Source organism: Clarias gariepinus, chromosome 24 (genome assembly GCF_024256425.1).
Source record: "Clarias gariepinus isolate MV-2021 ecotype Netherlands chromosome 24, CGAR_prim_01v2, whole genome shotgun sequence".
NCBI lineage: Eukaryota > Metazoa > Chordata > Actinopteri > Siluriformes > Clariidae > Clarias > Clarias gariepinus.
Window position 1 is genome coordinate 18,851,058 of NC_071123.1, and position 13,943 is coordinate 18,865,000.

The 13,943-nt window shown below is 42.3% G+C and overlaps 1 protein-coding gene across 1 annotated transcript in view; it reads left to right on the plus strand.

Moving 5' to 3' along the window:
- The first annotated feature begins 1,105 nt into the window (after window positions 1–1,105).
- The window catches only part of LOC128512052 (uncharacterized), a 15,727-nt gene continuing 2,889 nt past the window's right edge, over window positions 1,106–13,943 (plus strand). The window contains exons 1-8 of the mRNA XM_053485180.1: window positions 1,106–1,113; window positions 1,235–1,292; window positions 8,463–8,678; window positions 8,774–8,967; window positions 9,301–9,361; window positions 12,521–12,543; window positions 12,687–12,716; window positions 12,996–13,053. Of these exons, the coding sequence (XP_053341155.1) occupies window positions 8,501–8,678; window positions 8,774–8,967; window positions 9,301–9,361; window positions 12,521–12,543; window positions 12,687–12,716; window positions 12,996–13,053 (544 nt within the window). The 5' untranslated portion in view covers window positions 1,106–1,113; window positions 1,235–1,292; window positions 8,463–8,500. The remainder of the gene's footprint in view (window positions 1,114–1,234; window positions 1,293–8,462; window positions 8,679–8,773; window positions 8,968–9,300; window positions 9,362–12,520; window positions 12,544–12,686; window positions 12,717–12,995; window positions 13,054–13,943) is intronic.

The following is a 13,943-nucleotide window of genomic DNA, read 5'->3' on the forward strand; positions in this document are numbered from 1 at the left end:
CGGAGCACATTCAACAGATCGCACACTCAACACACAAACATGGCCGAAGCCAATAACCCAAACAACCCTCCCCAACATGGTTAACACACAAAAACCCCTTTCGCAAAGCATGATGGTCACCAGCCGCCGCCCCCCCACGCCACAATATAATATAATATAATATAATATAATATAATATAATATAATATAATATAATATTGTATTTTTTACAACAATTACAGTAAATAACACATAGGATATTAGGTAATTAAGTAACAACAATAACAACAGTCAGTTATTTTAAGACATGAAGGTCAGCTGCTCTGAAATAGTTCTTGCAAGAACAGTATTGTCAAATGCATTTAAAAAAGAAAAAATATATTTTTGATGCTTTTACAGTGTTTGTAGAAATAGTTAAAAGGTTAAAGCTAAAAATAATCTGATGAGCTTTAATGTAATCAGTGATATCATTTCAGGTTGAAGCCCACATACATGTCTGTCTTTCTGTACAGCAGAAACTCTCTGTCTAACTTATTAATAAAAAGAAATAACATTTAGTGAGGTTCTGTATCTTACGCTTATTTGTGAAGTTGTACTTCCTTTGTCGTCAGCCAAATACACTCCCTGTTTAAAGTAAATTATTATTATCTGTCACATAACTGTTCATAGCATTACTTTTACTCAAAATTTTTCTTACACCCTCAGTTCAGGTATTTACACACCCTCACCTCAAACACTGCTGCGGATATGTTTGTTCTCACAACCCATGTTTTATCTCAAATTGGCGTTCCACTTCACTGCATTTAATAGCACAATGGTTTCTAAACATATGGGACAAGTTCATTGTTCATAATGTCCTTTCTACTCAACATTTTGATTTAATTTATAGCGCAGATTAAACTTCAGGATTTATAAAATTCTGTCTAGGCAAAACCTTTATATTATATTATATTATATTATATTATATTATATTATATTATATTATATTATATTATATTATATTATATTATATTATATTATATTATATTATATTGCATTTATACAGTTAGGTTTATTTTTATTATTATTAATGTTTGTTTTGTTTGATTGTTTTTTTCTTTTTTTTTCCTTTTTTTCACAGGTTTTGACTCAGTGGTAAGTCAGTAACTCTGTTTTGATGTTTGTTGATAAAAAAAAAGTAGATTTTTTATCAATTAATTTAAATATAAATGATATATTGAACAACCTTTCAATCTGTGTTACTTGATATTTTCAGAATAAGCAGGAAAAGAAAAACACAGAGCAAATAAAAAGCAAACATCAAGGGCAGTCTGGTAAGTCTTAGGATATGTGAACTACATACTGTAGCAACAGGTTGCCATAAATGGGAGATTGGAGTTTAAATATTATAAAAAACATGATGTACTAAAGATGGAAATTACCAATCACCATGCAATATCATATTATCACGATACCTAGGTGCTGATTCCATTAAAAATGCAAAACAATAAGCATTATGATGATTTTATAAATATCCTGATCCGATATTAAGTTTTTCCTCAATTTTGTTAGAATTGTAAAGTTTAAACAATGTCTAATGAGTAATTCAGTGTAAGCCATTGCTTATGCAGTGGAACCTTGGATTGCAAACATAATTTGTTCGGAAGCATGCTTCAATATCGAAGCAAATTTCACCCGTAAGAAATATTGGAAACTCAAACAATTCATTCCACAACCCAAAACTATTAATATAAAAATAATTAATACAAAAAATTTATCAAATGAACCTGTACTTTACCTTTAAACAGAATCATGGCTGTATGCTCACATGTACTGTAGTGATTGAGACCAGAGAGAAGAATGGAGGCGGAAGGGGGCAAGGGGATTAACAATGCTTCACGCACACACACACGTGGTCACAGCATCATAGTAAACAGTACACGTGTGCACGGATGTTGACTGAGTGACACATGCGCACTGAGACGAGCATGGGAGAGAATTACCCACAATTCCACAGCGCGCGCGAGAGTGAAGAACCATTGGGTCAGTAGTGGTCAAGTGATGCTCAGCATCTAAACATCGCATACTCGATGATATTTGATACTAGTATATGAAGACTCACTTATTCATCAAGCCTAAATTTCTAACAAAATTTTTCTCATCTTGCAAAACGCTCGCAAACAGGGAATCTTACAATCAGTAATCTGTGTCATTTTTTTTCACATTAAAACCAAACGCAGCATTTAAACAATACAAGACTTCAAAATTTTACTTAAAATTATATTTCTAATTTCTAAATAAACATACAACGAATAATTCACTCCTACCAAATCTGATTAAAATGTGTAAAGAGTTCACTGGACCATTGCTATACAACGGTCAAGAATGGCTACAAGGCACAATCTCGCCCTCCGTTTGGTAAATCCGACCACGCCGCCATCTTCCTCATGCCAAAATACAAACTAATGCTGAAACAGGAAGTTCCGGTTCAGAGGAAGGTCACGCGCTGGACGGACCAATCGGTGGCCGCGTTACAGGACGCACTCGATGACGCAGACTGGGACATGTTTAGGAACAGCTCCGATGACGTCTCGTGTGTACGGAAGCGGTTGTGGGATTCATTGGGAAACTAGTGGATGATACCATGGAGAAAAAGACTATTAGAACGTTTCCCAACCAGAAGCCGTGGGTGGATAAAACCATTCGCAACGCTCTGAGATCTCGCACCGCTGCCTACAAAGCAGGACTCGCGTCGGGGGACATGGAACCATAGAAGGCTGCGTCATTCAGCTTCCGGAAGGCGGTAAAAGAGGCGCTACAGGAGAAAACTAGAGTCGCAACTTCAACAGAGTGACTCTAGGAGCCTGTGGCAGGGATTAAGGACAATAACGGACTATAAAACACCAACAACCGGTATGACGAACGCGGATGCGACTCTGGCAGACGAGCTGAACACCTTCTATGCTCGTTTCGAGGCTGCAGCTAAAGACGCTAGCGATGCTAATGCTAGCGGCACTGACAGCTGCAGACAGGAAGACACTGCCAGCACCGGAAACGCGTTCATTATCACCGAGCATGACGTGAGGAGAGCCTTCAAGAGAGTGAACAACAGGAAAGCAGCAGGACCAGACGGCATCTCAGGCCGTATTCTCAGAGCCTGCGCAGACCAGCTAGCATCTGTGTTCACTGAGATATTCAACATCTCTTTATCTCAGTCGGTGATCCTCACATGCTTCAAAGAGTCCATCATTGTTCCTGTCCCAAAAAAAACTCATCCTGCTTCTCTCAATGACTATCGCCCTGTAGCCTTCACCTCAGTAGTGATGAAGTGCTTTAAACGGCTGGTTAGAGACTTAATCATTTCTTCACTACTCGACACACTGGACCCACTACAGTTCGCTTACCGTCCAAATCGTTCCACAGACGATGCCATCTCTCATCTCCTCCATGCATCACTTACTCACTTGGACACTAGAAGGGAGGATTATGTTAAAATGCTCTTCATGGACTACAGCTCTGCATTTAATACCATAATTCCCTCCACACTCACCGCCAAGCTGGAGCACCTGGGACTCAGCTCATCTATGTGTCAGTGGATCTCCAACTTCCTAACTGGCAGACCACAGGCAGTAAGGATGGGCGGACACGTCTCAGCCTCCATCACTCTCAGCACTAGAGCCCCCCAGGGTTGTGTTCTGAGCCCCCTGCTGTACTCTTTGTACACATATGACTGTGTGGCCACGACCAGCTCCACCACCATCATTAAGTTTGCTGACGACACCGTCGTGGTGGGCCTGATCTCTGATAACAACGAGACGGCCTACCTGAAGGAGATTAGGAATCTGGAGAACTGGTGCCAGAGGAACAACCTCCTTCTAAACATCAGTAAGACAAAGGAGTTGATAGTGGACTTCAGCACCAAGCAGAAGAGAAACTACCAGACCCCCGTTATCAACGAGAGCTCAGTGGAGAGAGTGGACAGCTTCAAATACCTCAGTGTTCACATCACGCAGGACCTGTCATGGTCCTGTCACATCAACACTGTGGTGAAAAAGGCCCGACAGTGTCTCTACCACCTCAGACGCTTGAGAGACTTCCGACTGTCCTCCAAGGTGCTCAGGAACTTTTACTCCTGCACCATAGAGAGCATCCTGACGGGAAACATCTCAACCTGGTTCGGGAACAGCACCATGTAGGACAGACGAGCTCTACAGAGGGTTGTGCGATCAGCTGAGAGCACCATCTGCGCAGAGCTCCCTGACCTGCACTTAATCTACAGCAGGCGGTGCTGGACCAAGGCCAGGAAGATCGTGAAGGACCTCAGTCATCCCAACAATGGACTGTTCTCTCTGTTGAGGTCAGGAAAGCGATTCCGCTCCCTGAAGGCCAACACAGAGAGACTGAGGAGGAGCTTCTTCCCGCAGGCAATACGGTCTCTCAATCACAATCACACCACCACACAGTACTGACCCACACATAGGGTTTTTACACACACACTGGACATTCTGGACATTTGTTTACACTAGTGGCCACTGCACAACTACACTTCGTGGTCATCAAATCACTTAAATTACTCCATCACAAGTCACTTTAAATAAATCACTTTAAACATATTTGCACTGCATAAGTCACTTTTAATATGTGGATTGCACAACCATGGACATTACTATTCTTTTATTACCATTTATTCAGCTGCTCTTATTGTTTTACATTTTTTCATATATTCTCCATATATTTTCTATATTTTGTATTGTAGCGTTTTTACGCCGGAAAGGATGGTGGAGAGACGAGTGAGCTTTTTTGCTGCCCAATGCAATGGCTGGGAGTACTTTATTAGGCACACAGCCGGTATGGCATGAACAGCACCTTCACTCAAGAGCCTACATCCAATTCAGCGTCAGCCTGAACTGGAACACATTTCACACGTCACACCCCCACACACCCAAACAGGGCCGAAGCCACTCACCCAAACACCCTTCCCCATCATGGTGAGCACACCGACATCCCCGCAAGGCATGCTGGTCGTCAGCCGCCGCCCCGCCCACGCCACACTGCCTCCACCCGAGCTGTGACCGTCCCTGGTCACCATGACAAACTTTGTTTCGTAGGCGTGGAGGCTGTCGGCGCTGGCGGTGGAAACGCCGGTGTCCTTCGGCAGGTGAGGGATGAACGCGAACGTAGTCCTGAGGCGGCCCGGCCTCCACAGAGTTCGACGTTCCCTCGGCGTGCGGCTGGTAAGGCGCAAGATGGTCCCGGTGAAGCACAACTCGTGCCCGCCCCGCCAACCGCACCCGGTAGAAACATCGGAGAGCCGAGCAATTACCGTGCCGGGGTAACACACCCATACCTGCTCTCCAGCAACAAAATCTCGCCCCCGGCTGGGGGTGTCCACGCCCATACGCTCCATAGGTGCCGGAAAGTCCCGCAGCGGTGCCCGCGAGCGCCGGGTGGGGCCCGTCTGCTTGGCGATGGGCGGATCACGGTCCAGCTGTGACACCGGCGAAGCCACTGCGGGTGACGCAGCAACTCGGCTGCACGCCGGCCGTTCACCTGAGAGCCTGGAGGGCTCCCCGTCGCGACAGCGCTCCACGAGCGCCCGCGGTAAAACGCCGTCCAGCACACAGCCGACGTAAAGCCCAGCGCGGCTTTCCAAGCGACCTCTCGGCGCTAGTTTAGCAGCCGCTGGTGTACGCTGTCCCGTGCCTCGCCGCGAAACGTCGGAGAGCTGCTCGTTGCCTAGCCGCGACGGGTAGCCCTGTCCCCGGCTAGGTTCACGAACCGAGCGCCACAGAGCTGCGGGCGGTCGCTCGGCTCTTTCGCCGTGATGTACCGCCGATATGGGCTCAGCGCGCTCGGCCTCGCGCAGCGGCAGGACCCTTTGCCGGCTAACGGCGCACGGTGCTGTATCTTGCTCCGGCGCTTGCGCAGCGCCAGCCTCCGCCCCGAGATCCAGGGCCGGGATTTTCTTCTTGCCGCTCCGCGTTGGTTGACGTGGTGTGCTCGCGCTAGCTCTCAAGAAAGCGCTTCTTCTGCGCGAGTAGTCGCTCCGCTATTCGGCGGCCCGCTTGGATTTTCAAAAGGTCCTCTGTTGTGCACTCGAACCCGTTAATCTCCATCCCACTTCTGACACCAATGTAGCATTTTTACGCCGGAAAGGATGGTGGAGAGACGAGTGAGCTTATTTGCTGCCCAATGCAATGGCTGGGAGTACTTTATTAGGCACACAGCCGGTATGGCATGAACAGCACCTTCACTCAGGAGCCTACATCCAATTCAGCGTCAGCCTGAACTGGAACACAATTTACACGTCACACCCCCACACACACAAACAGGGCCGAAGCCACTCACCCAAACACCCTTCCCCATCATGGTGAGCACACCGACATCCCCGCAAGGCATGCTGGTCGACAGCCGCCGCCCCGCCCACGCCACAGTATTTTTGTGTACAGTTATTTTATTTTTAACTTTAATTTGTATATTTTATTTTATTCTTTCCTAGTTAAATTTACCCTTTGTTTATTTCCTATTCATATTCTTTTATTTTTAGGTCACGAGCAGTTGTCTAAGCATTTCACTGCATATCGTACTGTGTATGACTCTGTATGTAACAAATAAAATATGAATTTGAGTTCAGAGTGCGCCACTGATAGGATTATATAGAATCTATGACATTTTACCACCTCTAATGACTCAGATCTCAAAAGTCAACTTGACAGTAAGGGCAGGGTTGAGGTTTTTACACTGGCGGGAGATGATTACTGAACCTAAGGACCTCGGGCTTGCTCCACTCTTTTAAAGGGAGGCATGGAGTTCAATTTGGGGTTTAAAGTCTTACCTTGAGCTAAACACCCTGCCTTGTTTTTATAATGCAAAGAAAGCCTAAGATCCTTTAAAGATGATTATTTACTAGTTGTGCCTTTTTTCCATTAGCCCTGTCCCTTCACACACCTTTAGAAGGGGAGGGGTCCTCTTATTGAGCTTACAGAATGAGCGTGGAATGATAAAAGATTGAGGTGCACCCTCATCATTGGTGCATGCCATGACATTGCCTTTTCCTTAACTCCAAGCTCACTGTCGCTGCTGGTACTGCCTGTCCCTGTTTAAGATCTCACCCTCGTGATTAAGGTCTGTGCTAGGTACCCACATTGCGTACCATCTCCACCATTATAATGGGTCTGATGTCTGGGTGGCACCACAGACACACAGGCATGGGGAAAGGTCTAACGGCAAAAGAGTTTTTTATTAGGAAAATTTTGAAAGAAAAGGGTTTAAGAAGGGAGGAAGGAAAAAAGGGGAGGAAAGTAGTGAAAGTGTGCATGTGCAGATCTAGAGGTCTGGAATGCTCCCTAGAATGATTCCTGTCGCTGAGCTTCAGCAACAGTCCTTAAAATGGAGGTCAAACAGCTCCATTCAGTTCTAGAATTAGATGTCCCAAATTATATCACCCATGACATGACGTTAAGGCCCTCTTCCAGAGTCAGGATCACTGCAAAGCCGCCAGAGAGCGACGATCACACTGGCCAAAGTTATACTGATGACCGTGGGTTTTTCGAATGGGCATATAATACTTTTAACTAGGGATGCACCGAAATTTCGGCCGCCGTAAGAAACGTAAGAAAGCGCCGAAAATTAAAGCCGAAATTGTCGCCACGCCTCTCCCATCCTCCCGTCTCGTTCGCGCTGTCATTACGCATCAAACACGGAGTATGTCGGCGGTTTGGAAGCACTTGGAAGCAAGTTTTGTTATTGTTAAACAGCCTTATTACTGTTCTTTATTATCAATAAAAGTTTGATTGCTTAATTAATTTGTAGTTTTTTTAATACAAACTAAAAGAAAATATTTTAAACATGTTTTTTAATAAAGCCATTTTCGGTTTCGGTTTCGGTATTGGTTTTCGGCCAAGTGCATCCAAAAATTTCGGTTTCGTTTTCGGCCCAGAATTTTCATTTCGGTGCATCCCTACTTTTAACTATTGTTAGGTTAAAACACACACAAACACACAGGCATAATGTCTGAAGATGTTTATTCTCAGCAAACGGAGCACATTTAAAGCGGCGCTGTGTCCTGAACACCAAAAGAACCAGTCATTAACATGTCAGTCATAGAGCAACCCAGAGACAGACAGGAGAGAGGAAACTCATTTACATTCTTCTGATTAAACGAAAGGGTTCTACTGGACGAGAGCCATATGGATGTATATTGTTCTAGATTCAGGATATAGACGGTGTTACCACATAAGGCATCAGGAAGCACGTGAGGGGTCTGTTTTTAGAGCACAGGAATCTTCTTATTACATTATAATGTCTTACCATATTATAAAACCTTACAACTATAAAGCATACTCTGGTAATATTGGCCTTTTTGTTTATAGACATCACAGTGTACTGTTTATAATTTAAGCGGGAAATGGTTGGGACTAGCTAGAAGTTTACTAAATATAATTAATATGAAATATTTAATGAGCAATAACTAATCAGTTTACCTCTAATTTATTATTTTATAGTCACAGAAAAGGCAACACTGAAGTATTTTATTTTGCTAATGGGACGCACACTAAATACTGACGAGACCTTCATTGGCCGGCTTAAACATGAAATCCCGCAAATGCAACAAGTGTTTACAGTGGATCAGTGTGATGTCATTCTGGCTTTCTGTCCTGTTGTAACACGAGCTGGAACTGATATTGAAGTATCACTGAAGAAGCTTAATCAAGAATCAGGTATTTAAAAATAAAACTCCTTTCAAAATAATTGATTACATATACTGAATAATATGATGAGATATGTTCTGAGTAAATGTCTCTTTTTTTATAAGCTATCAAACCTGCTGTTCTGGTGGCGCTCCATCGCACTTTTGATCCAGAGTGTGTTGTACCAGACAGCAGCAGAAGTTTAAACAGAGAGAATACAATCACAGTCGACTGTCTGTTCTATGAAGATCAGGGATTACTGCACTGTCGAAAAAATCAGGAGTCGTTTACCAGAATTATAAACTACATAAAAGCTCAGGTACTTGTTTGTTCTTTTTACTTTTGAAAAGGTGTCAGCTAAAACTTTCATGTATAAAATTATGAATTTAGAATGTTTTATCTGTTTATTAAGATGTTTACATGAATTATATGCATATTACAGTAATGCCTCTGCCTGTCATTTAGACAAAAGCTAGTACTATCATTTAATTGCTTATAATTTTACCCAAGAGATTGGTTTAATTGCAGATTAAAATTTGACAATTTAAATATGTTAGAATTATTAACAGAATGTTTGATTGTACACATATCCAGGAAACTAAAATGAGAGAAACCTTGTTTTATTATTATTATTATTATTATTATTTTACAGATTTGCCCAAAGTTGTTCATAGGGGAAGAAAGGAAAACTGAAATAAACCCTATGGAGCCTGGTAAGTAAAAACACATTTACTTTTACCATAAGCAGAATCTGGTGCTATTTGGACACGTCATCAGTGAAGAACTCAGGGTTATAGGGTGTTTGGGGTCTTTAATCTTCATACACCCTCGGCTGGGCGACCCAGCCGGGGGTGATCAGTCCCCGACTTGTGTCCAAGTGGCCTGTTGCTCCACGGATCCCCCCTGAGGATCCACAGCCACCGCGAGGCTCTCTCTGCGGCCTCTATTAGAATATTATTTGGCTAAAACTGTGTAACGTCGCAGGTCTTGCAAGAGGGAGACCAAAGGCAAAGATCAAAAAAAGGGGAGTTTTGTTTGTTTTGTTAATGTTGCAAAGAGAACCAGAGGTGACCAGAGATGTCTTTGCTATGGTGTGTCCTTTGTGTTTGTTGTTGTTGTCAATTTTTGTGTTTAAATTAATAAACACACATTAGGAAAGTTTTTCTGTAAGTGCATACAATCCCAATCAACAGCTCCCTTTAAACTGCCCCCCTCCGAAGTCCTGCACAGGGGCTCTATAAATCAGATGTTGGCGCACCCATTAAGCGTGCCCTGTGTAACAGAACATTCGAATCCCTGTTGGCCTCAACGCAACTACAGTACCAACCCTCGAGCCATATGCACGAAAGGTGCAAAGCGTTCCTACTGAATTGCTTTTGTTTTTGAGATGCAAACCTCAAGATGGACAGATGGCCACTATGATCTTTCTGCTCTGGAGCCAGGCATTAGAATTGGCTGCTGCTGTATGGCAGAACGCATTGTCTGAAAACTCCACTCAATACACATTTGTCTTTTTAAGGGTTTAGGCCAGCTTCCACCATTTGTATATGGTGGGGGAAGTGACTGGAACAAACTCGGACCTGATAGCCACTTACACAAAGGGGCTATGCAAATGGCATAAAAATTAATAAGCCACTTGGGAGCTCCCACCCTCACTCAGTGTGGTGGCCCACATGGCCCAAAGAGCACATTGTAAAGATTTGGTGAAATGATCCACAAGCCAAGTAGTGACCCTTGAGGTGGTCATCCCTGTTGGGGTCAGTAGTTAGCCAAAAATCTGGCAAAAATTTTTATTATTCCTGCCAGCCACACTTTCTGGGGTTAGGGCTTGGAAAGCTCATTAGGAGGCATTCATTGACTTGCAACCCCCAAGTAATTTCATTGACTTGAACCTAGCCCAGGCGCTGGTCACACCAGTGGCCACTTCCGTCCTCCATTGTACTGGTATCCATGGACCCATAGCCCAGCAGAAGGACCCAGTCCTGCAACACACTGAACATATTTTGTTTGTGTTAATCCAGAACTAAAGGATTTAGCAGCTTCAGCAGCCCAACCCCCACATTCACTGGTTGACCCAATACATTTTCAGCACCTTTTGCAACCTCTCAGCTGCCCCTCTGGACTACTAGGACTTCAAGTAAGGGTTCTTTAAGGGAGAGACTCAGAGGCAACCTCCCCAGAAACCTTCCAGTTGCGCAATTAAAAATGTCTACAGTTCTCCTGTGTTATTAGATCCTCTTCAAAATAGAAAAGAAAACAGTTGACCAGACAAGACCAGCATTTTTGTATGGTTTGGAGATGTTGCCGCTGACAAGAAGCAGAGCTGGAGACAGCAGACTCAAAGATGCTGTGATTACTCTCTTGTTAGAGAGTAACAAGAATGGACAGGATTAGAAATGAATATACAGTGGAACCTCGGATTACGAGTAATGTGGTTTACGAGTGTTTTGCAAGACGAGCAACAATTTTTAATAATTTTTTTCTTGAAAAACGAGCATTGTCTTAGTTAACGAGCACCGAGTATCATGTTTCACGCATGCGCTTCTTGTTTTAACAACGAGCGTTACATCATCACAAGTGAGCCAACGGTTTTTCTCTCTCTTGCAGCAGAATTGTAGGTAATCGTCTCCTGCTGGGTGACTACACACACGCGCTGTGTGTGTGTGTGTGTGTGTGTGTGTGAGATGTGCGTGTGCGCGCGCACACACACACACACACACATTAACGGAGAGACCGTTTTTAAAACCGATTAAAAATTAGCAAGGAACATCCCTAGTCACACTCGCGTGAGTGCATACTAACGGGATTACTACTGTAAGGTAAAACAACAACAACAACGACAACAAAAATTAAACAGCTCCTCACCTTTGAAAACAGTCGCGACAGAGAAGAGTTTGTGTGTTTATTTGGCAACCTGAGAGAAGGGGAGCTGTAAAGCCGAGACCTATCGTCTCCCCTGCTGGGTCTTAGTGCTTGCAGTGTTTTTGAGTGCGCGTGTTTGTGTCTGTGTAAGGCAGGGAGTTTGTGTGTTTATTTGGCAACCTGAAAGAAGGGGGCCGTAAAACGCGAGCGAGCCCCCCTTCATCCCCCCTCCTCTCAGGTTGCCAAATAAACACACAAACTTCTCTCTGTCGCGATTGTTTTCAAAGGTGAGGTGCTGTTTAATTTGTTTTTTTTGTTTGTTTTTGTTGTTGTTTTGCAACATCAGCAGTGATCCTGTTAGTATGCGCTCACGTGAGTGTGACTAGGAATGTTCCTTGCTAATTTTTAAATGGTTTTAAAAACAGTCTATCCGTTAATGTGTGTGTGTGTGTGTGCGCGCGCGCACATTTTACACACATACACTGCATGCACAAACGAAAACCCTTATCTGTCGGGGTTTAATTTTACATTTTTTTAAGGTAAAGTACAGGTTAATTTGTTTTATTTTTACTTTATATTTTGTATTAATTATATTTATGTATTTATTTTTTTGGGCTGTAGAACGAATAATTTAAGTTTCCATTATTTCCTATGGGAAAATTAAATTTGGTTTAAGAGTGTTTTGGAATACGAGCCCACTTCCGGAACGAATTAAGCTCGTAATCCGAGGTTCCACTGTATTAGATGGACAGTGATGGGAGGAGAATGTTAGAGATGGAGCTACCAGGCAGGAGGAGAAGAGAAAGGCCCAAGAGGACATTTATAGATGTGGTGAGAGAGGACATGCAGAAGGTTGGAGAGACATAAGAAGATGTGGTAGACAAAGGTAGATGGAGACAAATGGTCCACTGTGACCCATAATGGGAGCAGCCAAGAAAAAGTTAAAGCTCTAGATGTAGTTATGCATTTAAATATTGTTTATATCTAATATTACTTTTTGTTTGTGTTAGTTTATACAGGTTCTCGCTCATTGGTAAGTCAGTAACTCTGTTTCTCAGTTTACTCTGTTGATGTTAACAGCTGCTTTTAATCAGGTAATTTAAATATAAATAATGTAAAGGACAAACACTCTGAGGTGCTGACTTTCTTACTAATTTTATTTAATTTATTTTTAAGGGTTCAGCTGCACATGTTAATTATTCACAGGTATGAAGATGTATTAATATAAATTTATTTTAGTTAACCTGAAATAATAAATGTAGTTCAATAATAAAATCACTTTTATGCCACTGATTTTAGATTTTTAAAACATGCTGTTACTTTTTCTCATGCTTGTAAGCCAGTGTGTTACCAAACACAATATAAGATTATATCAGCTGTAATCTGTATGAATTCTTACACTAAAAATTGTCTTATTGTTTATTTACAATACAGTATAATCAAACATAAAACTTTCACTCTGTGTTATTTCCTTTTTTTTTACAGAATCAGCAGGAAAAGAAAGACAATGAGAAAATGATTAAGAAACATCCAGGGATGGCTGGTGAGTAATAATCGACTAGTGTGACCTTGGATTGCGAGTAACTTGATATGCGAGTGTTTTGCAAAACAAGCAGAATTGTAAAATAAATTTCAACTTGATAAATGAGCAAGGTTCTTTATCACAACTGAGCCAATGGTTCTTCTCTCTCGCACGCTGCAGGATTGTCAATAATCATTACCATGCTTGGTCTCAGTGCGCGTACATCACTAGTATATTTAACATGCGTCCTTGCATGTACTGTTTACTATAACATTGTGACCGTGTGTGTGTGTGTGTGTTATTAAAAAAAAAATGTGTAGTGACTGTTCTTTAGTAACAGGATGGTAGGATTTAAAGGCAGGATGCGTGGTGATTGGTGCAGATGGTGATTTATTACAGTGGTGTTAAAACATCAAAAAACAAAAACATAATGTACACACATTATCATAAATACAACAACTTTATAATATCTTTATTCATCTCACAGTAAAAAAAATTGTGGACAGTGGACAGAACAATAAACTTAACAGAACAAAACTGAACAGATCAAACCAAACTCGAGTAAACACTACACTATATATAGAAAGACTAATCAACCTAACAAGCTGCAGCATGCATGCTGGGAAATGCAGTCATATGCTGAATTATTACATTAAATCATAAAACACAAACACTATGGGACAAATGTGGAAGGATCATGACGCAGGTTGATTGATTACAGATTGAATATCTTATATTGTATGTTATAAGCCATACGATATGCATGGTCAAAAATTTGTGGACGTCTTGCCGAAACTTGTAACACTTTGTCTAATGCCTTAGTATACTGTAGCATTAACATTTCCCTTTACTGGAACTAAAGTACCCAGATCTGTTTAATCATTGCAGTGATCTTATGCTAATGGCCATGG